This window comes from Nelumbo lutea, chromosome 6, assembly GCF_056320005.1.
Source record: "Nelumbo lutea isolate HS-2025 chromosome 6, American lotus-T2T, whole genome shotgun sequence".
Classification (NCBI taxonomy): Eukaryota; Viridiplantae; Streptophyta; class Magnoliopsida; order Proteales; family Nelumbonaceae; genus Nelumbo; species Nelumbo lutea.
The window spans coordinates 4327459-4352313 of NC_142689.1; the positions used below are offsets into that span (position 1 = coordinate 4327459).

The following is a 24855-nucleotide window of genomic DNA, read 5'->3' on the forward strand; positions in this document are numbered from 1 at the left end:
CATTAAGAGATATATTGGTATTGGTGAATTTTTCTTTTCTATGAACTTTGAATGCGGATTCCTCTTAAGAGATAAGAGTTAAGAGAAAACGAACATGCTCTTAGGTTATGAAGTTGAGGTAGTTACAATAAAAAAAGGGGAAAATTACACTTTAGTACCCTAAACTTTGTGGGTAGTGTCAAGTTAGTATCCGAACTTTCAAAAAGTGTCAAGTTGGTCCTATCATTAACCGACCATCGGTTATTTGTTGAAGATGTCAAAACTACCCTTCAAAAGAAGACATTGTTCATTGTCTTTTACTTTGAGACTGAACCGGTTGAGGTGTTTGAGATTCTAGACTAATGAAACCATTGTTTTCTACCTTTAAATCTGAAACACATTATTGTCTAGTTATTTCTTTGCTTTCAGTTATCGCTTTCTTCTATCATATTTCATGTTTTTTCTCTCTTTTTCTTTGAAAATAACCGGTTCAGTTTCAAGGTAGAAGACAATGAATAGTGCCTTCTTTTAAAGGGTAGTTTTGACATTTTCAACAAATAACTAACTGTCAATTAACTGCAGGGAACAATTTGACATTTTTTGAAAGTTTAGATATTGTAGTGACATTTGAAAGTTCGGGTACTAACTTAACACTACCCCCAAAGTTCAGGATACTAAAGTGGAATTTTCCGATGCAACGTTTCTGATATTCCAGATTCCCGGGCAAATCCTTTTTTTTTCCTCACCTTGGAAATTGGAATGTACTGTACCGTGTAAATTACCTAATTTAGGGATTTGTATCTGAAAGATATTGGCCTTGACCTTGAGAGGACAACCACAGGCACAGCTGCCCAGTGCCCAGACAAAGATGATTGGAAAAAGTAAGATAAAAGGTTTTTGGTTTGCATTAAAAATCACGGGACGGGGAGATCCATGTGCAGGTAGGGGGGGGGGGTCGTGAGTCCCATCCCCCAAACATTGAGATCCTGCCTTGATTTGTTTTGCTTTTGCTGAGAAAGAAAATTGATGATCTATAGTCAACGATACATTTAACAATCCCGAATGGTTAATGAAGTTCACCCTCCTGGATGTACAGTACAGACTACAGAGAAAGAGATCTAAAGAGAACAGTAACATGCAATCACTCATGTACCATCAATATCATACAGGTAAGGTCAACTGCTAGTAGTTGAGAATTGGATATTCATAATCCAAGGACTTGATGAATCTAATAGAACATAATGGTGGGACAAGATTCTCGATTCTTGTAGTTGACCCCCAGTAGTTAGAATTAAAGTTGAGTTAAACAGAGGCATTGGATAGCAGTTGGATCTGAATTTGATCCGGGGCTACAAATGGATCTATTTAGAGGCTGTCTAGATTAATCAAAGTATGCCTAAGTGGATCTGGTTAACTGTGATGCATTGATGGCCCTCTTAATTACCAATTAGGGTTGCAACTTGGGCTGGATTAGCCCAGATCCAATCTGAACCCTAATACCAAAAAAGTCAGGTTGGTTTGAAAAAATATCTGAACCCTGAATATCATTCTTCCAAGCCTTTCATTTCAAAGTTTCAGAACTCTTAGTCCAAAGGGAGGAGACAGTGACCCTTAAATTGAGCTGCGTATGAGACATCCCTCTTGCAAGAGGCAGGGTTTCACGCCCATGTATTGGCAGGTTATTTATGATGAGAAATGCTAGACTGGTTTACACTAGTCTAGGTTGTCTTCCTCACCCACATTCCAAGCAATGTACCAAGCAGCCTCTGACTGTGACAGATTTGAAGCTTAACTGGTCTTATCTATCAACCACATAAATGTTGACTGAGGAAGTCTATTAGAAGAGCCAAGTAAAAGGATGTTCAAACATTGGACGGTCTGAAATGGCTGGTGTAAATATTATTCAACCATGATTCATGTATGCCAAAAAACTAAAGCTTAAGAACCACTCTTACTATCTACATCCAAGGAATGCTTACTGGTTATAAATATTTCTACTGTGCTTTCCTTGTTTCTAATCACTGTTTGCTGCTACTGCCAATGCCAAACAAGAATTCCTCTAAAATCGTAGAAGCTTTCATTGATTCATTCTTGCCAGATTCCATGCTTAAAGCAGGGGGACCATTGTGTCGTCTCTCCATCATTTCAGACTCATATTTCGCTGCAAATGCTAATGTGGACAAGAGTGCCTTTTGAGCAGAGTTTGGCGTGTTCTTGTTATTACCATCTAGTAATGGGTTTGATTGGTATTTAGAAAGTGGACATGCTGGTACCCTCAGTAACATGTCATTGGAGCTTTCATGCTTGTTTGTTGCACTTTCAATTCCATCATCCCTTTTTGAAGGCAAGATATCTCGTTGCTGCTTACTGAAATCACTTGATGATGCCTTTCCAATTGATAGAAAGCTTATCCCTTTGGGTGTTACTGCATGTTGAGTCGTCCTATGCATCACATTCAAGCTCTGGTGCTTCTCTGGTGCAACTTGGTTCTCCCAATTCCATATCTTAGCATCACCAATCCTCTTGGAAGGTGGATCACCTTCTTGATTCCTACTGGAACCATCTGATGGTGTTTTCCCAACTGATAGAAAGTGTATTCCTTCAGGTGCCAGCGCAAGTGGTTTTGGATTCCTCTCCACAATGTTTTTCTGTGTATTCCTTTGAAGGAGAGTCCTCTTGGAGGAAGGCAGCCCTAGGTTTGTTTTTCCACCCATATCATTAAGGGAGTGATGAGAGGTACTCTTGATGTTCAGTTGCTTCTTTGAATTTGTATCAGGCGGCAGATGTGTAGGCTCTGACTGTGTTTTGTCGACTTTGGACAATGACAGAACTTCTTTTGGGGGCACCTGGGGTGAATAAAATCATTTGGCACAGTTATATTCAAAGCAATGTGAGAAAGAGTGAACTTGGTAGGTATAGAAGGTTAAGTTAAAAGAGAGACAGCAAGAGTCAAGAAAATTAGATATCTTTACTTAAAAGTATCTGCAGGATAAAATCTCTAACCAAAACTAGTAGCAACTTATTTAGTAGAGGAAGTACCTTGTGTGAAAACATGCATTTATCTCCTCTGATGCAAGAACCTCTGGACACGTAATTGTTACATGGATACTTGGAAAGCTCATGATCAAAAGGACACTCATCCCCTTTCAAGCATGAGTTGCGTGCAAAATAACTGCATGGCTGCAATAGGCAAATGAATTAGAAATAGAGAGAAAATACTGATATAGTAACCCTTCAATGAGAATAATAACCAAGAAGCAGGCAGCAGGTTTTAAGAATGTATATTGCAGGGCATAAACAATGCAATATATAGTAAAATGTTGGAAGAAATTGTTCACCAATGAAACAGAAGAGAAGGGGGAAATTATCTTCAGCATTTGTCCATCTTCATTTTATGTTGTTCAAGACTGTTTCAGGGTATGAATCATACTAATTACAGCAGTCTTTAAATGATCAAGCATCTCTTTCCATCTTTTTTGTTTCCTTGTGGTAGTAAACAGGAAATAAAGGGAAATAAAACATGAGGCATCTCAGCCTCAACAATTATGAATCATCTTGAGATACTTTTCTGAATCAGATTATATCATGCAAGCAGTATGATACCTATACCATAGTCAAAATCCAGGTAGATCACAATTTCAAGTGTTTTTCACTTGAAACATGATACTCAATATTTTTGAGATTCAACCTCCTCAAAAATGGTTTATGATTTGAGCTAATCAATATTTATCAGGTGAACCTAACAACCAAGAGATGAGAATTATCTGTCCTTTTAGGAGGAACCTGAATAGAGAATATGTTCTTTACATTCATCTAGCACAACACATCACTGCAACTCTCCAAGCAATGGATCTAGATCTTATTTTTAGTTGAAATAATTCTACCTACCAATCTCATTTTTTTTGATAAATTACCTACCAATCTCATTTGCACATGGATAATCACATCATGACTCCCCATGTGAACTGGGCAGAGTTACACACTACTCCAGGTTTAAGAGTGCACTGTGCAGACATTGATTGCTCCCATTCTGTCTTCAAATCGTCACTAATTGCATTCCACAAAGGAGCTATGACTTGCCTACTTGTGCCCCATATTTTTCTTTTCTTTTCTTTTCTTTTTCTGACCAGATGAAAGAGGATTTTTGGCACATCCCACCGGAACACTGAGTCACCCCTCAGGTCTACCTGGAAATTTTACAACTAGGTAAAATATGTACTACCATCAGATCACTTTAACTGAACACTTTCTTCAATCTTTACTGCCTCATGAATCCTAACTGATAATTTGACACCTGGGTTTACCCTTACCACTGAGTTCACAGGCAGCCAATATATGTCAAAGATTAATCAGGAAGATGAAGTCACTTATGTTCTGTCTGCAAAAGCTTAAGTTCATTAGGTAAAAATAAAGGTTGGTCAATGATTTATTTTATTTTATTTATTTATTTATTTTCATTGGATAACTACTTACAGCTAATTAACCCCACTGAAAATTTGCAACTTCACATACCTATTTGAAGCAAAACGAAAGCAAAGCGTATGCAAGGGTACTCCCATCCATTCTTGCATATGAATTCAGAAATACAAAACCATGCCATGTACTTAAAATCTATGATTGCAAATCCAATCCAACAATCTATGCTGTAACATCTTAAAAACCTTTCATTAGTGATCAGAAAATAACTAAAAAACCAATGAACAAGCTCAAGTGAGTCATGAGAAATTATTGCCAAACATATTGATCAATGATTACACAAAAGGATACCTTTTATCAGATGGGAACATTTAGACAAGTCACCCTACCTGCGATTTTGTTAGAGGAATTATATCATGTGAAAATCTGCAGAGATCACCCTGACAAATAAGTAGACATGTATTAGATATCATGGAGGAAAGATTCCAAAGGAAATGGACACAATGATATGAAAAGAGCACAATGAATGCATGCCAACAAAAAAAAAATTGTTTTCTGCAACCCAGTCAATTTTGGTTCTGACACAGCAATGTTGCAAAGAACACTTGCTCAAAGTCAATTGCAGAAGAGCTTTCATGCCATGGATTATGGATGAAAGGGTGATGACATGGGACACAATGGGACAGTGTGACCACATAGGATTAAACCATATGAAGGGTCCACAATTAACCCAAGACCACTTATTGTTTTTAACCCTAATAGCACCATAACCACTTCCATGTGTTCTAAGTGGGGCTCATCTACTGCCAGCCCCCACCTAAGGCATATCTAAGCCCACAGATGTCATTTGCAACATTACTCTTCAACAAAAATGTATCAGAAAGTTCCAACTAGTCAAATGCTCAGAAAAGGTTATAATAGGAGTTAAGAAGCTTATAGAGCAATATTATAAGGCTCACTGTTGGTCAAAATAATGTAGTACAATCGCAATTCTCTGGTTGCTCAACATTCTTGGATTGGTACACATAAAAATGCTGCTTTCTTATTCTTAGAAAGGCCTCTTCCAGACACTACGTCTCAGTTACTGAAGGGGACCAGCAACCCATTAGGTAGAGCAAGAGGTTAGGTGAGGTTCATTGGAACTAATCCATTTGCTCAATGACATTATGCTGCCCTTGTCTTCATGCAGTAATTTTGTTAATAGATGCCGAGGGAAGAGAATGGAACTGCCAATGAGCTGGCCTAGTCCAGGGATATGAGAATATTGTGTGGACCCTCCTCAACTGTCTGTAGATCTTGTACAGATTAAGAATGGGCTGATGTACTATTTCTTTTGTTTAAATCCCAACTCGTGCTTCATTAGATGGTTTTGATTATTTCTAAAACAATGCAGTATATTTTCTGTCTCCTTGAAAGAAATTAGAAAACAAGGCTTCCTCGAGTTTATGCCTGCAGCCATTTTATGCACAGTTGGGACTGAGAAACAGAAGAATCTTTCAAAACAAGGCTTCTAATATATATTGCTTGATTGCCTTTGCTTTTGGCAAGCTCACCTCTTGGGTGGCTGTGGCCAAGGGCCTTCAAGCTTCTGTTCTTTGTTCTCAGTTGAGATCCAGGGACTTCCTCGAGTTATGATGTATTGTGGGAGGTTTAGTGTGTTTGGCTCCTGACCTTGGGGGCCTTGGTTGTAATCTGTTTTTTTTTTTTTTTTTTTTTTTTTTTTTTTTCAGGTGTTTCTTGAATAAAATTTTACCTTGCTTCCCCCCCCCCCCCCCCAAAAAAAAAAAAAAAGAAATTAGAAAACAAAGAAACAAAACAACTAGAAAGGTACAGTCAATGAGAAACTGTAATGAGACCACAACCACCAATTTGAATGAACACATAATAACAATGGGTTGTCCCCAAATCACCACCATAAAATAACAGACCATCCATTTCTCTGAAATAACCTAAATTTTAATCAATTTAGTCTGGTGCTGCCAAAATTGACAGACTGAGATTCAAGCAATTAAACTTTTCATATGACAGTCCATAATTCCCACCAATCTAATTATGGACTGCCAAAATTGACAGTCCATAATTCCCACCAATCTAATCTATATATATATATATATATATATATATATCTATATATATAACTTGTACAAATCTTTCCATTTTCCAATTCGATCCAAAGCCGACCTAAAATACTAGAAAACCAAACAACTCGGGTCGAGTTGATTGGGTTGGTTGGTTTCATCAGTTTGATGAATAAACCTAACTGAAATTAATTATTGTTATTTTTATATTATAAAATATTTATTAAAAGTAGTATATAAAATATGAATAATTATTAATTATTTAAAAAGTTGAAAATATAAAACAATTGTATAGAGTTCACATTTGTGCCCCACAACGTCCCATAGCATATCCCCGTCATTTATTGGGAACATCTCCTAATGATGACATCATCGATTCTGGTACTATCATCGGGAGATGTTCCCAATACACGGTGGAGATGTGTTGTGGAACATTGTGGGGCACCCCCTTGTGGGGCACAGATGTGAACTCTACTCTTATGTGTTTCTATTAGGGTCATTTACTATAACACACCTTATAGTTTTACATATTTACTTAAACCTACATTATAGTTTTCATTTTGCTAAAACATCCCATATATTTTACAACTTATTTAATCAACCTTTCATTAAGGAGTGTTTGTTTTGCCATTTGGCCCATGATTTTTTATTCAAAAAATACCCTTTAACACTTTTTTTGCACATAAAAGAAAATTGACCAAATATAGCCAATAGAGTGGTTGCCCGCAAGGTTCAAAGTATCGATACGTATCGGCCCATATCGGCTAATACGTATCGTGCCGATGGCTTCCCGATACGCCCTTGCAAGGGGTGTATCGGGGTTCTGACCGGTTCAGGGGGTGGAGGAGCCTTAAACTAGCCCCCCTGAACCGGTTTTGAAAAAAAGGCAAAAAAACACTATCGATATCACCCAATACGCCCCTACCGGCGTATCAGGTGTATCAATATTTTGAACCTTGGTTACCCATGTCTTATTAAGGGAAAAAATGGTAATTTAATTTTTATTTTCTTTTAATTAAATTTATTTAAGTGAGCATTAGGGTCAACACTATCATTTTCCATTGTCATCTAATGGAAGATTGATTAAATCCATTGCAAATTATAAGTGGTGTTTTAGTAAAATGCTAACTATAGGGTGGATTTTAGTAAATCCATGAAACTATAAGGGTATTTGAATAAATGACCATTTCTATTATTTAGCTTTGGCTTAATAAATCCTGTGCATCGCATGGGTCCCCGCTAGTATATATTAAAGCTAAGCCCTAAGATGGCTTCCTCATCAGACAAGTAGTCATCCCTCCTTTCAGAAAAGAAATATCTTTCTGAGAGCAATTTTAATGGATTGGTAGTTACCACCACTTCAGAAAAACTAGGAGTAGTTACTTCCACTCTCAAGAAGTACTCACTTCAAATGGTGTGAGGCCCATATCAATAATGACCATCCTTTCTAATTGAACTTTATTATAATATAAATCCGAGTGGTGTAGGAACCAACTAATTGAAATTTCACTCAAGTTGAAGTAAATTTTTAAACATATACTCCTCCCAAGACCCCAAATAACTCAGACCAACATTGGATAATAGGTATCCTAACTCAAATAAAAGACCCAATACAAAAACTTTCAGTTTTAACAAAAAAAGGGCTTTGAATACCTGGTGTGAGCTAGATAAAGTGGGATGTTATTTACAAATAAAACCTGGTTTAATCTCTTAAATCAAATAAAAAAAAACCTAACCTAAATTTACCATATGGATAATGGGTGCCAGACAAAAATATGTCAGAATAGTTGCTCTGTACTAAGTATGCGGTGGTCATTATCTATTATCTATGTAGAACAGATAACAGAGTAGGATTTGTGCCTAGTGCACCCTAGAGAAAAGATATATAGGGTGTTATACCTCCTATTAGGGGTGATTATAGACTGGACCAGTCCATGCTTAGCACCTATGATAAGGGTCATAGCTTTGGCCTGGGCCTGACCTGGCTTGGCCTGGTCTGCACTGTACCCCAGGCCCAGGCTTCTGACCTACAACCTTAAACACAATCTATATTTGACAACAGGAACATATTGTATTCATTTTCATTACAAGATGAAATCCATAATGTCCAAAAAATACAGCAGGGGCACTAAAAAACAGCAATTAGCCAACCACACACAAAAGAAGACACCTTAAGCAAGCAAATTACAATCAATCCCAAGTTCCAGAATATAAAGTGTAAGAGACTCCTATGTGGGCTGCTGCTTTCTTGGGTCTATGACAGCGGACTTTGAAATTAGATGGTCAAATCCAATGACACTCCCGAGTTTAATCTCATCTTTGATACATGTGAGCAACTGTTATTTCCATGAGAAATAATCATCTTAACTCACTAAAATGATAATTGTTTCTGTTAGAATGCTCGAGTCAGGGGTATTTTGGTCATTCTGCTTTATCTTCTTGAAAGTGAAAAGTCTATTGTATCTGAGTTTAAGTTGTGTCCCATCTTCTATGAGGGACAAAATAGTCTTTCTTGTAACTCTAAGTTTTTTGAATAAATTCAAGTGGATCGGCTAGGAGAGGTGTGATTTTACATTCTTTCTTCTAGTCTGGTCGAATACTCTTCTTCTTCTTTCTCTTTTCTTTCTTCTTCTCTCCTTTGACCTAGAATCAACTAGGGTTTACTAACATGGTATCAGAGCAATAATGTCTCGTGTTCTCTCTTCTTGCTGCTGTCCTCTTCCTGGGTTCGCCGCCAGCTTCACAGTAGTTTTCATCCTTCAGCTGACCTGATTGGAGATTCGATAAAGGGCTGAAAAAGGAGTTGTTGTTTTGAAGGCATGGAGGTGAGAATGCCTCTGGTCGGTGCTGTGGTGGTCGTTGAAGTGGTACACTAGACCCTCTATTCAGTGTACGAAGAGGGCTGAACATAGACAGGTATGAACACTGCTGTCGTGTGCTCAAATAATGGACTGTGAATGCTATTTTGTGCTTCAAAAGTTAGTTGTTGTGGAGCTTGGTGAGACTGATACGCATATCAGTCATGTTCTCTTTTTTCTTGCTCATATGTGTGCTGAAAGAAGAGTCGTAGACTGCTGAAGTCCACGACAGCAGTGGCGTGGTGGTGGTTGTATTGTGGTGGCTGACATATTTATGATTCTAAATGCTTAAAGGTGAACTCCTAGACCTTGCGTGTAATCAGTTCTACAGTATGAAGAACAAGTGTTCGATGAAATGACTGAGTGATTTCAGCATTGGCGTGTTGATGGTAAATGGTCCTGTAGTGTGCAGTCAAGGTGTTTGATGTGTTGACTGAATGATTTCAGCCTTAGTGTGTAGTGTGTAATGTGCAGTTGAAGAAGTTGGAGTTGGTGGTATCATAAGTGAGATAAGTCTTGTGAAGTGTGTGAGGTTGTGGTGTATATTTGAAGGTGAAATAATTAAGATGGCTTCATTTGCAGATGGGAATGACAACAAAACAGGCATCATGCCTTCTTCAGATTATCTAAGTATTCAAATGACATCCATCAAGTTGAATGGTGACAATTATGTACCATGGGCAAAATCCGTGGAGGTGTTCTTGAAGGCCAAGAGGAAAGTAAAACATGTGAGAGAGGAGAAACCTCCCTCTGATTCCCCTGGGTTTAGTGACTGGGAACAAGAAGATGCACAGATAATGACGTGGCTTTGGAACAGCATGAGACCAAAGATTAGTGTGAACTTCATGTTCCTGGATACAGCCAAAGAAATCTGGGATCATGCTAAGAAGTTGTACTCTGGACAAGACAACACAACTAGGGTATATTAGTTGTACCAAGAATACTTCAATTTCAAGCAAGGGAGTCAAAGCTTAGAAGAGTACTATGCAAGTTTGAGGAACATCTGCAATGAGCTCAATGTGTATCACCCTCTAACATCAGATGTCCAGATCCAACAATATCAACGTGAACAACTTGATGTGACTAGGTTTCTTGTGGGCTTGAAGGCTGAGTATGAGCCTATCAAAGCACAGATATTGGGGGGATCCGCTCTCCCCTCACTTGAAGAAGTTTTTGCCCGTCTTAATAGGACATCCATTAAGTCGGTAGAACATTCTTCCTTCTCTAATAGATCTGGTTTGGTAGTGATTAAAGGGAGTGGTCGTGGAAGTAGAAGTGGTGGTGGCAGCAGTGGACCTCCAAGCAACCGTGGTGGATACATGTTTAATCGGGCTAGTGGCCGGACTGGAGGTCGAGAGTCAGGGGGAGGCCTTGGAAAAGGAAGGATTAATGCTCAGACAAAGTGTACACATTGTGGCTTAGAGGGGCACACAGTTAATTTCTGCTATGACTTGCGTGGTCCACCCAACACTTGGGCTCACCATGCTACGTCTAAGAGTAGTAGCACAATTACTGAAAGCCAGAAAACTGACCCAACCCCCTCCACATCTGCTTGTGCTTCTGGGCAGAAAATGGTGAGTGTACCACGTGCAGTATATGAGCAGTTCCTTCAAACATCTCTGCAGAACACCGTTACACTTGCCCATTCAGGTATGGCTTGCTTAGCTTCCAAAGCCTCACCCTGAATCATTGACTCCGGAGCCTCGGACCATATGTCTGGGACTCTTGACGTATTTTCTTCCCTTTCTTGCTCCTCCACATCTCAAACAGTTACACTTGCTAATGGTTCTACATCTCCTATCTGTGGTGTTGGTGATGTTGATCTCTTTTCATTGTCTTTAGCATCTGTTTTATATGTTTCTAAGTTCCCTTTTAACCTTATGTCTGTTAGCAGATTAACCAAGTCCCTTAATTGTTCTGTAACCTTCTATCCTTCTTCTTGTGTGTTTCAGGATCTCAAGACGGGGAGGAAGATTGGTGGAGGGCATGAAGCAGGTGGTTTATATTATCTTGATGGTGGTGGCCCCCCAGTGGCTTTTCAGTCGTCTCTTACTCCTCTCCAATGGCACTGCAGCCTTGGTCATTCCTCTCTCAAGGCTTTGAAGCTGATGGTTCCTTCCTTGAGTCATCTTTCATCATTAGATTGTGTCATGTCAGTTGGGAAAACATCATCGAGTCTCATTTAGTCCAAGAATTGATAGTCGTGTCTCAAGTCCTGCTTTAGTTCATTCTGATGTATGGGGTCCAGTTAAAGTGGTGTCATACAATGGGTATCAGTATTTTGTACTCTTTGTTGATGACTTTTCAAGGATGACATGGATCTATCTTATGAAAGACCGTAGTGAATTGTTCTCTATTTTTCAAAAATTTCATGCTGAAATACGCACTCAGTTTGGTGTTCATATGAAATACTTCGCTCCGATAATGCCAAAGAATACAACTCCTCACTATTTCAGCAATACCTAGAACATCATGGGATAATTCATCAAACTTCTTGTGCCTACACCCTGCAACAAAATGGTGTAGCTGAACGGAAAAAGACATATTCTTGAAACTGCTCGGTCCTTGATGATCAATATGAATGTCCCAAAGCATTTTTGGAGTGATGCTGTTCTTGCATCCTGTTTTCTGATAAATCGGATGCCCATGTCAATCCTTGGAAATCAATCCCCTTTCTCTGTGTTGTTTCCCACTTTGTCTCCATTTCCTCTCACCCCAAGAGTCTTTGGTTGTGTTTGTTTTGTTCAACACTTGGGGCCTGGAGTAGACAAACTAGATGCTCGAGCTACGAAGTGTATCTTTCTTGGCTACTCAAGGACTCAGAAAGGGTATAAGTGTTATAACCCAAAATCTCATAAATCGTTTGTGTGCTCTAATATCACATTCTTTGAATCAGTTCAATTTTTCTCAGATGCTGGGGTCTCTTCTTCTCCCTCTATGGTTCCTGTTCCTGTACCGGTTGTGGACACTCTTCCCGTAGCTCCTATTCCTACTACAGATGCACATCATATGCCTGTTACTACAGAGAGGCCGCCAATAAATCAAGTGTATACCCGCAGAAGTGCTTCGGCCCCTCCTCCACTTCAGCACCTGTCGACAAATCCTACTACTGCTCCTTCTCCCTCAGATCTTGACCTCCCTATTGCTCTGCGGAAAGGTAAACGTACTTGTACTTCTCATCCCATTTCAGACTATGTTTCCACTGCTCACCTTTCTGCTTCTCATTGCAAGTTTATATCATTACTCTCATCTGTTCCCATTCCCAAGACTGTACAGGAAGCCCTTACCTCCCCAGGGTGGTGGCAAGCCATGGAAGAAGAACTCTCTGCTCTACAACATAATCACATGTGGGAACTCACCACTCTTCCTCCTGGTAAGCACACTGTCGGGTGTAAATGGGTCTATACAGTGAAGTATCTTCCTGATCGCAGTGTGGAACAATTAAAGGCAAGGTTAGTGGCCAAGGGCTATTCTCAGTTATATGGTGTGGACTATATGGAGACATTCTCTCCTGTTGCTAAAATTGGTTCAGTTTGGGTGTTGATTTTATTAGTTGCTATGTATGATTGGCCTCTCGTACAACTTGACATAAAAAATGCCTTCCTACATGGTGATCTTGTTAAGGAGGTGTATATGGAGCAACCACCAGGGTTTGTTGCTCAGAAGGAGGCTGGTAAGGTGTGTAGGCTCAAAAAGGCAATCTATGGACTGAAACAATCTCCACGTGCATGGTTTGGCAGGTTCAGTGAAGTGGTGAAGGCCTTTGGGATGAAACAATGTCAGGTTGATCATTCTGTGTTCAGTTATAACTCAAAGGATGGGAAAAACTTGCTAGTCGTATATGTGGATGATATTGTCATAACTGGAAGTGACAACAATGGAATTGATAGGCTGAAGAAATTCTTACAGGACCACTTCAATACGAAAGATCTGGGGAAGCTGAAGTATTTCCTAGGAATAGAGGTTGCGAGGTCAAAACAGGGGATCAACCTATGTCAGAGAAAATATGTTCTTGATCTACTTGAAGAAACAGGGTTGTTAGGTGCTAAACCAGCAGAGACTCCTATGGAACTTGTTGAGCAGGAGAAGGAGAAGAAGAAAAGAAAAAAGAAGGAAGAAGAAGAAGAAGAAGAAGAAGAAGAAGCTATTGAGTTAAGGCCTCAAAACTGAACTGCTTCAGTCGAGTGAAGCATTGTATTTATACTATACTGGCCGTACAACACAATAGGACTACAAAATTACAAAAATACCCCTACGGGCACTAAACCTGTGTACAATACATATAATACACCTGTCAACACTCCCCCTCAAGTTGGAGCATAGATATCAATCATGCCCAACTTGTCACAGAGACCTTGGTGTCTGGAATGGTTTAGCCCTTTCGTAAAGATGTCTGCTAGTTGGTCTTCAGAGTTGTGCATACTTCGCCTGTGATGATTTTCTCTCTGATAAAGTGCTTGTCAACTTCAATGTGCTTTGTTCTATCATGTAGTACCGGATTGGCAGCGATACTTATAGCTGCCTTGTTGTCATAGAGTAGAGTCATGGGTTTATCTACTAGAAAACCCAACTCTCCCAATAGATTCTTTATCCACATACCTTCGGCTACTCCGTGTGCCATTGCACGGCACTCAGCTTCAGCACTGGATCTAGCTACCACGGTTTGCTTCTTACTCCTCCAAGTAACAAGGTTCCCTCCTACAAAGGTGCAGTAACCACTAGTAGACCTTATGTCACTTTGAGATCCAGCCCAATCCGCATCTGTGTAAATTTCAACTCTCAAATGTCCATGTTTTTGGAACAATAAGCCAACACCCAGGAACTTCTTAAGATACCGCAATATTCTCTCCGCTGCTTCTAGACGAGTGGACCTAGGTGCATGCATGAACTGGCTGAGGACACCAACAACATATGCTATGTCTGGACGAGTCATAGAGAGGTACAACAATCTCCCTACAAGCCTCTAAAATTGCTTCACATCCTTAAGAGGTTCACCTTGGCTGTCACTTAACTTATGATTGGGGTCAATGGGAGAGTCAGCTGGTTTAACCCCAATCTTTCCCATGTCCTTAAGCAAATCTAAGACATATTTCCTTTGGGAGATTAAGATACCATTTTTTGATCGAGCAACCTCAATTCCAAGGAAGAATTTGACGGGTCCTAGATCTTTCACTTCGAACTGAGTGGCAAGGAAGCCCTTCAAACTTTGAATTTCATCATTCCAATCACCAGTAACAATTATGTCATCCACATATACTATTAGGGCAGCCATTTTACCTTCTACTCTTTTTATAAACAGTGTGTGATCTAACTGACATTGCTTGTATCCCCTCTGCTGAACTACAGTATGAAATCTGCTGAACCAAGCTCTTGGTGATTGCTTCAGCCCATATAAAGACTTCTTCAACTTGCACACCTTTTGTTCACTTCCTTGAGCCAAAAAACCGGGGGGTTGAACCATATAAACTTCCTCTTCAAGGTCACCATTCAAGAAGGCATTCTTGATGTCGAGCTGAGGTAGATCCCAATTCAGATTTGCAGCGAGAGAAAATGACTCTAATAGAGTTCATTTTGGCAACAGGGGCAAAGGTTTTTGCATAATCAACCCCATATACTTGAGTAAAACCCTTTGCCACTAAACGAGCTTTATACCTCTCCACGGTTCCATCAGCCCCATGCTTAACAATAAACACCCATTTACATCCAACTGGATCCTTTCCCTTAGAGAGATCAACAAGTTCCCACGTGCCATTCTTATGAAGAGCCACAATTTCTTCCTTCAGGGCCTTCGTCCATTCTGGTATTGAGAGAGCTTCTGCCACATTCTTGGAAATAGAGATATTGTCAATGGAGTTAAGAAAAACACGAAATGAAGGTGAGATGTTCTCATAGGAAACAAAGTTGGAAATGGGGTGTTTAGTGGTGCATGACCTAACACCTTTCCTGTGGGAAATGGGAAGGTCAAGATCATTAGCAACAGGGAGGTTGGAAGTCAAGTTACCTGAGTTAGTATGATCTTCCCCCAAGGAATTTGATGGCATTTGAGGTACGGCTTTTGGATTCTCCACAGCTCTTGAACCTAGTTGGCCTTTACGGTGACGAGAAAAAACACGGAAAGGTGGAGGATCAAAAGGAGAAGGGGGAGAAGGAGAAGGAGTAGGAAGAGGAGGAAGTTGAACCAGTTTCTCCTCATGCCTACACTCCCCCTGAGGAGAAACAGGAAAGAATGGCTCATCCTCAAAGAAGGTAACATCCATGGAGACATAGAATTTCCAAGAAAAATGATCAAAGCAACGATACCCTTTTTGAGAGAATGAGTAGCCAAGAAATATGCACGGGATAGCACGAGAGTCCAATTTCCCCCGGGTGGGAGATAGGTTTTGGACAAAGCACCGACAACCAAAAACACAAGGAGGAATAGAAAGAAGAGGGGCCTTAGGAAAGAGAAGCTGATGTGGGGCTTTGTACTCTAACCAACGAGAGGGCATTCGGTTAATGAGGTATGTAGAACAAAGGACGGCCTCAAGCCAAAATCGTTTGGGAACATTCATGTGGAGTAGTAAACCCCGTGCCACTTCAAGAAGGTGTTGGTTCTTCGGTTCAGCCACACCATTTTGTTGTGGCGTGCGGGCACAAGAGCTCCGGTGAAGTGAGCCATGTGAAGCAAAGAACTCCGTGAGGTCACTATGAAAAAATTCTTTTGCATTGTCTGATTGAAATATTTGAATTTCGGTCTGAAATTGGGTGAAGACGATCCGCTGAAAATCTTGGATAATTTTTGGTACTTCCTCACGTGTTCGCATTGGATATACCCAAGTGTATCTGGAATAATCATCAATGAAGGTAATGAAGTACTTGTAGCCACTCTCAGAAGGTAAAGTAACAGGGCCCCACACATCAGAATGCACAATGTGAAAAGGAAACTCAGATTTACTATTTCTTTGAGGAAATTGAGTTCTACAATGCTTGCTTAACTGACATGTTTGACAAGAAAAATTAGAAATAGACACGGACTTACACAGTTCTGAGAAAACAACTTTCAAGGACTCAAAAGACAAATGACCCAGACGACAATGCCACAAATACATTTTACTCTTTTTTGAACTGATTCACAGACTCTGTAACATGAAGGCCAACCGTATTCTCCAGCATATAGAGTCCATCAACCATACGTCCCCTACCAATCGTCCTCCCCGAGGCCAGATCCTGAATCACACAATAGGAAGGGAAAAAAGTCACAGAACAGTTTAAGGAATTTGTAACACTACTGACTGAAAATAAATTCATAGGGAATTTGGAACATGAAGAACATTAGAAAGAGTAAGGCCGGGGGGAAGAGAGAGAGTTCCTTGACTAGCTATGGAAGTGTATGATCCATCAGCTAGTCTCACTTTATCTCTTCCGGAAAGAGGGTGATAAGTTTGAAAGTAAGAGGACATACCAGTCATGTGTTTTGACGCTCCCAAATCAATGATCCATGAAGAGTCAAGGTCGTGAGAAGCAACATGGAAAGCTGTGGCAGGATTACCTGATGTGGATGCAAAAGAGGTGGTGGGAGGAGCATCCATCTGGCGAATTGCTCTACCATAAAGCTCCAAATGGTCACGGAAGGAGTTTACAATATCCTCCCTTGGGTCAGATCCAGAGTAGCTATGTTGGCCATATGGTGTTCAAGTCACAGTAGCAGTGGAGGGCTGATTCTCCCGAGTAACCATATTGGCCATGTGGTGTTTCTTGGTACCTTGTTGCCCGGGTCTTCTAATTACATCTGAGCCTTGCTTCTTAGGTAAATCCTGAGCCCACCTTGGTTTCCCATGGAGATCCCAACAAGTATCTTTGGTGTGCCAGGGCTTCTGACAATTAGTGCACCACAATTTTTCCTTCTTCTGCTTTCTTCTGAAGATCCCCCCTCTTGGAAGAAGGTCCACCACTAGAAGAGGAACCCCCCTTTGCCGCCAACACAATTGCATCCCCTCTGGTGCTATTCATCAAGTTTCTTCTGCTTGCTTCAGACTGGACAAGAGCATAAACCTCCTGAATTGAAGGAAGGTCCTTAGAACTTAGAATTTGTACTCTGATGGATTCATAGATAGGATTGAGACCATGTAAAAAATCAAACACTCTTTGCTGTGAGACAAGTTTCTTATACAATTTTGCATATTCATCACACTTCCAATCAATATTCTGGTAATGGTCCAACTCCTTCCAAACAGTTGTCAAGTCAGAGTAATAAATTGATAAACTCCTCTCCCCCTGTTTACAAGTAGATGAAGCTGCTTGAAATTGATAAATCTTGGCATAGTGTTGGAGTTTAGAATATGTGGATTTTGCCTGTTCCCATATCTCATTTGCAGTTTCAACCCACATGAAGTTCTTCCTTATTTGCGGTTGCATGGAGATCAAAAGCCACAACATAACCATACTGTTCTCCTTATCCCATCTATCATGTTCTGCATTTCCAAAAGGTGGTTTTTTTATTCTTCCATTTATGTAGCCTATTTTTCCCCTTGCAGTTATGTATAGCTTGATCCCCCTTGACCACTCTAGGTAGTTTAACCCATCAAGAGGAACAACAGCCATAGGGAAGGATAGGTCACTGTTCCCACTCATTCCATTCAGCATTGTGGAGATTCTGGATGTAGTTGAATCTTCACTATTCATGATTCTAGGTTTAGAAGTACACAAAACCAGAGGCACACTGCCTTGCAGAGCTGCTATAGTCCACAACTAGGCACTTGCTGATTTTCGGTTTCATAGAGAACCAAGCACAAACACTGCAGCTGCAGTACTAGGTTGTATGACTTACACTGTGTAGGAGTCCACAGAACAATATACGAACTGCACTTGCAATATAACCAGGTCTGAATGACCTACAGTTTTACAACTTTAATACAGCTTCTCAGCTGAAAAAAAAACTCAGTAGGAACAACAATACGAGTGGTGGTTCACCACACCCAATTGGCTGATATCCACTTTCCAGGGCAGCCGAACAGTCACTTAGGGTCTAGGGTTGATCAACAGTCCCTCAGAGAGCTGAATAGAGCAACACACAATCGGAGGAAAAGGGACAGTCCCTACTCAGATTTTGAGACATTAACAGTCGTGCAAGAGGAGAACCATAAACAGAAAAAAATTCAGTTCAGTACCTAGGTCACCCGAACTGTGAATAGGCAGTACAGTCATGGACTAAAACTTCTCTTCAGGTCAGAACCTTCCTTCGTACATCTGGGATGGTTTTCTACAGTCTTCTTAGCTGAGCAACTCCAATTACCAACACCTAAGGCAGAAGGAAGAAAAAAAACTTGTAGCAAAACCCTTTTCTGCGCTAGGAAGTTGAACAGTTAGCTTTATTGTAGCAGAACCCTACTCAGTAGTGGAGACTAACCGCAACACTAGAGAATGCTTCCTCTTCCTTGTCTTCGAGCATCAGAACTATAGCTTCAATGCAACAGTGGAGAGAGACCTCAACTGGTGTTTTCTAGGCCTGGACGGTCCTGCTCTGATACCATGTTGAGCAGTCGAGTGAAGCATTGTATTTATACTATACTGGCCGTACAACACAATAGGACTACAAAAATACAAAAATACCCCTACGGGCACTAAACCTGTGTACAGTACATATAATACACCTGTCAACAGAACTCAATGCCAAGTTGAGTGTGGATGCAGGTGAAGAGTTTGATGATCTTGAAAGATACAGAAGGTTGGTGGAAAAGTTGAACTACCTGACCATTACCCGACCAGATATATCATTTGCTATGAGTGTGGTGAATCAGTTTATGCAACATCCCCGGGTTCCTCACTAGGAAGCTATTCTGAGAATTGTTAGGTACCTAAAGGGTGCTCCAGGTCGTGGTTTGTTATACCAAAATGAAGGAACTCTTGAGATAATAGGGTACACAGATGTTGACTGGGCTGGCTCTATATCAGACAGGAGATCAACCACAGGGTATTGTACCTTCCTGGGTGGCAATCTTGTAACTTGGAAGAGCAAGAAGCAAACAGTGGTGGCAAGAAGTAGTGTAGAAGCAGAGTGCAGGGCTATGACCCATACCACATGTGAACTAGTATGGCTGAAGAACTTACTACAGGAGATGGGATTCTCAATTGACAAACCCATGAAACTATACTGTATAACCAAGCTACTGTTCACATCTCATCCAATCCCGTTTTCCATGAAAGAACTAAACATATTGAGGTGGATTGTCACTTTGTGAGAGAGAAAGTGATAAGTGGGGTAATAACTACATCTCATGTGAGCTCAGGAAATTAGTGGGCAGATCTCTTCACAAAGGGATTGTCTCGGGGAAGAATAGATTACATTTGTAACAAGCTGGGACTATATGATATATACTCTCCAACTTGAGGGGGAGTGTTAGAATGTTGGAGTCAGGGGTATTTTGGTCATTCTGGTTTATCTTCTTGAAAGTGAAAGGTCTATTGTATCTGAGTTTAAGTTATGTGCCCCATCTTCTATGAGAGACAAAATAATCTTTCTTGTAACTCTAAGTTTTTTTGAATAAATTCAAGTGGGTCAGCTAGGAGAGGTGTGATTTTACATTCTCTCTTCTAGTCTGGTCGAATACTCTTCTTCTTCTTTCTCTTTTCTTTCTTCTTTCTTCTTCTCTACTTTGACCTAGAATCAACTAGGGTTTACTAACAGTTTCATCCAGAAGCCTTGTCTTCTCACATTCAACGATAATTCAAAAATCACAAAGCTCCAAACCAAAACATGAGCTTAACAATAGAGAAGGAACTTTATATATCTTTCACAGATTTAAGCTCTAATATATGATATAAACTGTATCAATGTGTTTATGTAATTAGAATACACAGAACTGCTATAGTTATTGGCATCAATTGCAATCTCTGACTACTAACCAAAAGGAACGCGTATCAGGAATTTGCTTCTAAGCAATTTTTTGCAAAAGCAAGCATAATTTAGAATGCTGCTAAAAATCAGGACAAAATGTGTATCTAATTTCCAAAATAATAGATTTTGGGGCATGGTACAACCTTCTGGCATCTTCCCTTTAAGTAGTGATTGCAATACTTGACAGTTTTTGGTTTCGAAATTGGCTGTATTTTCAACCTCTTAATCCCAAGAAGCTTGTTCTTTTCTGCACGTTTCTTTCTACTTCGAAGCTGCAAAACCAGATCACAGTGAATATATTAGATTTCCCATCAGGTGCCAAACACTTGTCAATTCAGTGACTTGTTAAATCTATTGGCAACAAAATGTGAGGAATCTCATACTTAGCTTCCAAAGCTCCACACTCTAACAAAGGCAATACCTTTTTCTTTGCTTTCTTTTCCTGAGTCAAAGGACCTCGCTTTCTCTTTTTGTCAGTTTTAACATCCTGTGCCCAATGAACAACACCAAGCTACTCTGGTTAAACAGGGCAAGAAAATTAGACCAAAAATAACACAGACAAGATGACCAATAAATAATAAAGTTCTCAATATAATTTGATTTTCCTTCTAATGCTGTCAAGTGTATGTATATTCAAGTGGATGCAACTATGGTTGGGTCCAGAGTATGTTTGATTTTTCCTTATGGGGGATGCATCTATAATTAGGTCCAGAGTATGTTTGGCACAAAAGGGCAAAAATTCTAGGATTGGCAGAAAACTTCAACACTTAAGGAATCTAGGGTTTTAGGTGGGATTTAGGTGCAATATTTGGAAGGATGACAGGATGTAAGAATATATAGGGGGAGACCAAATATGGGATGGATTAGTGATGGTTTGTCATAAAAAGACAAAAAATCAAGAATGAGAAATTTTCAAGTTTTGATGGAATTTAAAGAAAGGCTTACCTATATGTAGTCCTTTGAGAATGCGGAATGAATATCTTTTAATGAAAAACTATTGGCTGTTGATGGTAGTAATGGCTTCTTGAAGGATTAAAAGGAAAATAGAGAGTCAAAGGAGATAATTTTTTTTACTATATAATGTAATACCATACTGTACAGTTTCTCAATGTACAGGGGTGCCTTTCGTATTTTTTGATTATATATTGCAATACCATACTTTACAGTTTCCAAAAAGAAAAAAAAAGAAGAGATAGAAAATTTGAGATCACTAAACAGGGTTTTTAGACTCACTCTAGGGCATAGGAATCACCTACCACAATAGCATAACCTGTAAAATCTCAAATCAACTTCATTCATTCACCATATCCACATTTTTGCACTTCAGACATGTATATAGGGGGTGCACAGTCCTACTAGAACTAGGAAAGCCAAAATTGATAGACTTGCCAGTTGCCACCATCATAAGAAAATTAAATAACTCCTAAAATACTTAACCAATGAGTCTGAGATTTTAAATACAACTAAAATATGACTAGGCAAATCAAACCACTAGGCTGTACACCCCCAAATATAAAACAACCAAAATATCCCTGCTATCTAAAAATAACAAAACACATACAATTTCAGAAAAATCCATATTTGGCTCCTTATTCAGGGTATCTTCCATTCCTAATTTCTAAACCTTTGTCTAATGCATGGTCTTACCAAAGCTGCATTTAATGTACTTTATCCTTGTACTACTTATTTTAAGTGCTGGATTCCTAAAACATCCCTTCATGGATCTAGCTTTACATTGATTCTTCTATTAGCTCAAAATAGGATTCATATGTAATATAGTAATTACTTTGGAATTAGACAAGAGAAGATGACCAATGCTATTTTTACATAAAGCATCAGAGACTCACAATCTGATAAACAACTAAGTAAGTAAACATTTAAGTGAACAGAGTAGAATGAGAGGTAAAGTGAACACAGAGGGAGGATGCAAAAGTCGCAAATTTGAAAACTCTTACAAAATCAAGAGAGTTTCAAGAGAGCCTATTATAATGCATACAAGTTGAAAATGGACATGTGAACCAAAATATAAAGGCATTTATAGATGAATCGATGTTATCCTCTATTTGTTAGAATGCACCAAAAACCATACTCTTAAAATTTTAATGAATGGAGTTATGAAGATTTTAGGTTCAACTCACAAATCCAGACCATGAAAGTGAATTCAACCAATATGACAGAACTAGCTAATAAGGTACACATCAACATCATCAAAGAATTACCAAACTGGTATCTTGATTATCTGAATGCATCACAAGAGTGGTTGTAGTATAGCAAAAAAAAAAAAACTGGAAATAGAAAATGAGTGTCTTTTAGGATAGTTCAATTATAAACAGACATACTGGTGCAGCTTAAAAACATGACATTCCCTACATCAAGCTAGAAATAGGGAGGAGAATCAACTTATCAAGAGAATCATAGTAAACAGAAAGAGTAATTAACACCATACCTTTTCTGTGGATGTTCCTGGATTTCCAGTTATATTTTTCTCATGAATCTTTTCAGGAAGCCCAAAATTGTCAGGATTAGATACTGAATAATTAGAATCTCTATTGGCTACATCACCTTTCATTTTATTTGTTCCACCTCCTAGAACACTACCATCCTTATATGCCTGTTCAACCATTCCATTTCTGTTATTAACCATCATATTAGGGCTATCCTCCTTCCCTAATTTCTTTTGTTCCTTGAAATTCTCTTCATTATAGTTACCCATAGAATCAACCGTGTTCTCAAGATAAGATGTCAAGGGCATATCTATTCCATCAGCTCTTGCATGTTTCTCGGAATTATTGGAGAAATCTTCTTTCTTAGAGGCATCTGCAGAAACATGTTCTTCTTTTCCCTGCATCTCAAGCACAGCATCTTCGGCAACTGAATCAATTAACTGGTCAGGATTCTCTGGATCATCAGATATTTCTCCCTCTTCAATTTCTCTATCTGCAACAAAACCATCAATAGTATCTACTGCAGCAATAGAAGGAACCAATGTCTTTAAGTTCAGTTCTTTCCGCTGTATTTCATGCTGAAGTTCTTCCATCATGTTCTTTTCCAAAGAAGAAGTTTTATTCTGTGTGTTGTTGATTGATACAGATTTTTCAGTAGTTGGACTGTTTTCCACAGATAAGTTAGTTGCTCCTAGAACTTCAAATTCCATCATGTTCTTTTCCAAAGAAGAAGTTTTATTCTGTGTGCTGTTGATTGATACAGATTTTTCAGTAGTTGGACTGTTTTCCACAGATAAGTTAGTTGCTCCTAGAACTTCAAAATTTAAATGTCTGTCATTTTCTATTAGCCCTAATTTTTCAATGGCAATCTCTTCAGAAACAACAGGATCACTTTGGTCAGTCACCAAGGGAATATCGTCAACCACGCACTTTTCCAACGAAGTTTTATTCTGAGTACTGTGGATTGATACAGACTTTTCAGTAGTCAGACTGTTTTCCACAGATAAGTCAGACGCTCCTAGAACTTCAAAATTCAAATGCATGCCATTTTCTATTAGCCCTAATTTATCGATGACAATCTCTTCAGAAACAACACGATCACTTTGGTCACTCACAAAGGGAATATCATCAACCACACTATTTTCCAAAGAAGAAATTTTATTCTGTGTGCTGTTGACTGATAGAGATTTTTCAGTAGTCGGACTGTTTTCCATAGATAAGTTAGTCGCTCCTAGAACTTCAAAATTCAAATGTCTGTCATTTTCTATTATCCCTAATATTTCGATGTCAATCTTTTCAGAAACAACAGGATCACTTTGGTCATTCACCAAGAGAATATCATCAACCATTAGATCTTTTTCCGTTGATACATTTGTAGGTTTGAGAACATTGTCGCAAACAAAATCCTCATTTCCCTCTACTACCATTCTGCGACCCACACCATCTTTTATCACCGTGCTGAAGGTTTCATCATTGGTATCAATAATTTCAGTATTCTCGATCAACAAATTCTCAGGCTCTCGCCTATCCAGATCGACAAGTTCGTGGAGTACCTCTTGAGTTTTCTGCCCTAGTTCAATGGCCTGGCTACCTTCATTGGAAAAATAATAATAAAGAATATGTATCAACATGTAGTTTAAGCCAAAAAGAAAATAAAAATCACCTTATAGTTTAGTTAAAAAGAGAAAAGAAAGAAAATATCACTTGCATTAGTTTTCTTCTCGCAGTAACGAGGATGATGTCAAACAAGAAAAATAATTCCGGTCATTCAATTACGGGAAACAGAAGATTGGTTGAATAGCTACCTGGAGAAACGATTTGGAGCTTGGGAGAACTTTCACATTCGTCAAGACAGTGAGATAGGATCCGAACCAGAGTGCGGAAAGTCTCGCTCTTGAGAGGCCTGCGATGACGAGGGAAAACGAAAGGTGTTCCTTCATGCATCGGTGGCTTTAGAGTCTCAAGTTTTGTTTTTTCCAACCTATTCTCCATCAATAACCGCTATTCTCTTCTTCTTCTTCTTCTTGAATTGAAGCCTTAACTCGTCAAATCCCTGCACTTAGAATTAACCACTGTTCTTCCAGAAAATCCATCTTTTCGAAACCCTAACGTCTGCTAAACCTCACCAACCGTCATTCCCCCTCCCCCAAACTCCTTTCGCGCCATGTCAGTTAACGGCTCTGATTGACACTTGAATCGTCCGAATC

The 24855-nt window shown here is 39.3% G+C and overlaps 1 protein-coding gene and 1 long non-coding RNA gene across 2 annotated transcripts; both read right to left on the reverse strand.

Annotated features, from left to right (window-relative positions):
• Positions 1–1848: 1848 nt before the first annotated feature.
• On the reverse strand, positions 1849–24855 carry EMB1789 (CCCH-type zinc finger family protein). Its single transcript, XM_088950023.1, has 7 exons — positions 24454–24855; positions 22651–24239; positions 20626–20691; positions 20348–20476; positions 4785–4835; positions 3019–3159; positions 1849–2825 (listed from the first exon to the last, which is right to left on the reverse strand). Exons 1-7 carry the CDS (start codon positions 24638–24640, stop codon positions 1998–2000), a joined length of 2991 nt encoding a protein of 996 aa, XP_088806149.1. The 5' UTR covers positions 24641–24855; the 3' UTR covers positions 1849–1997.
• LOC148846926 (uncharacterized) lies at positions 4087–4607 on the reverse strand. Its single transcript, XR_016100813.1, has 3 exons — positions 4492–4607; positions 4290–4357; positions 4087–4181 (listed from the first exon to the last, which is right to left on the reverse strand). It is a non-coding gene; the product is annotated as an uncharacterized LOC148846926 (long non-coding RNA).

Excerpts from the sequence above, each read along its gene's own strand:
- EMB1789 (XM_088950023.1), bottom strand. The coding sequence starts at position 24,640 with ATGGAGAATAGGTTGGAAAAAACAAAACTTGAGACTCTAAAGCCACCG. Across the intron at positions 20,477-20,625 it reads AAAAGAAAGCAAAGAAAAAG|CTTCGAAGTAGAAAGAAACG; the intron begins GTATTGCCTTTG and ends CTGGTTTTGCAG. Across the intron at positions 3,160-4,784 it reads TTCCTCTAACAAAATCGCAG|CCATGCAGTTATTTTGCACG; the intron begins GTAGGGTGACTT and ends TGCCTATTGCAG.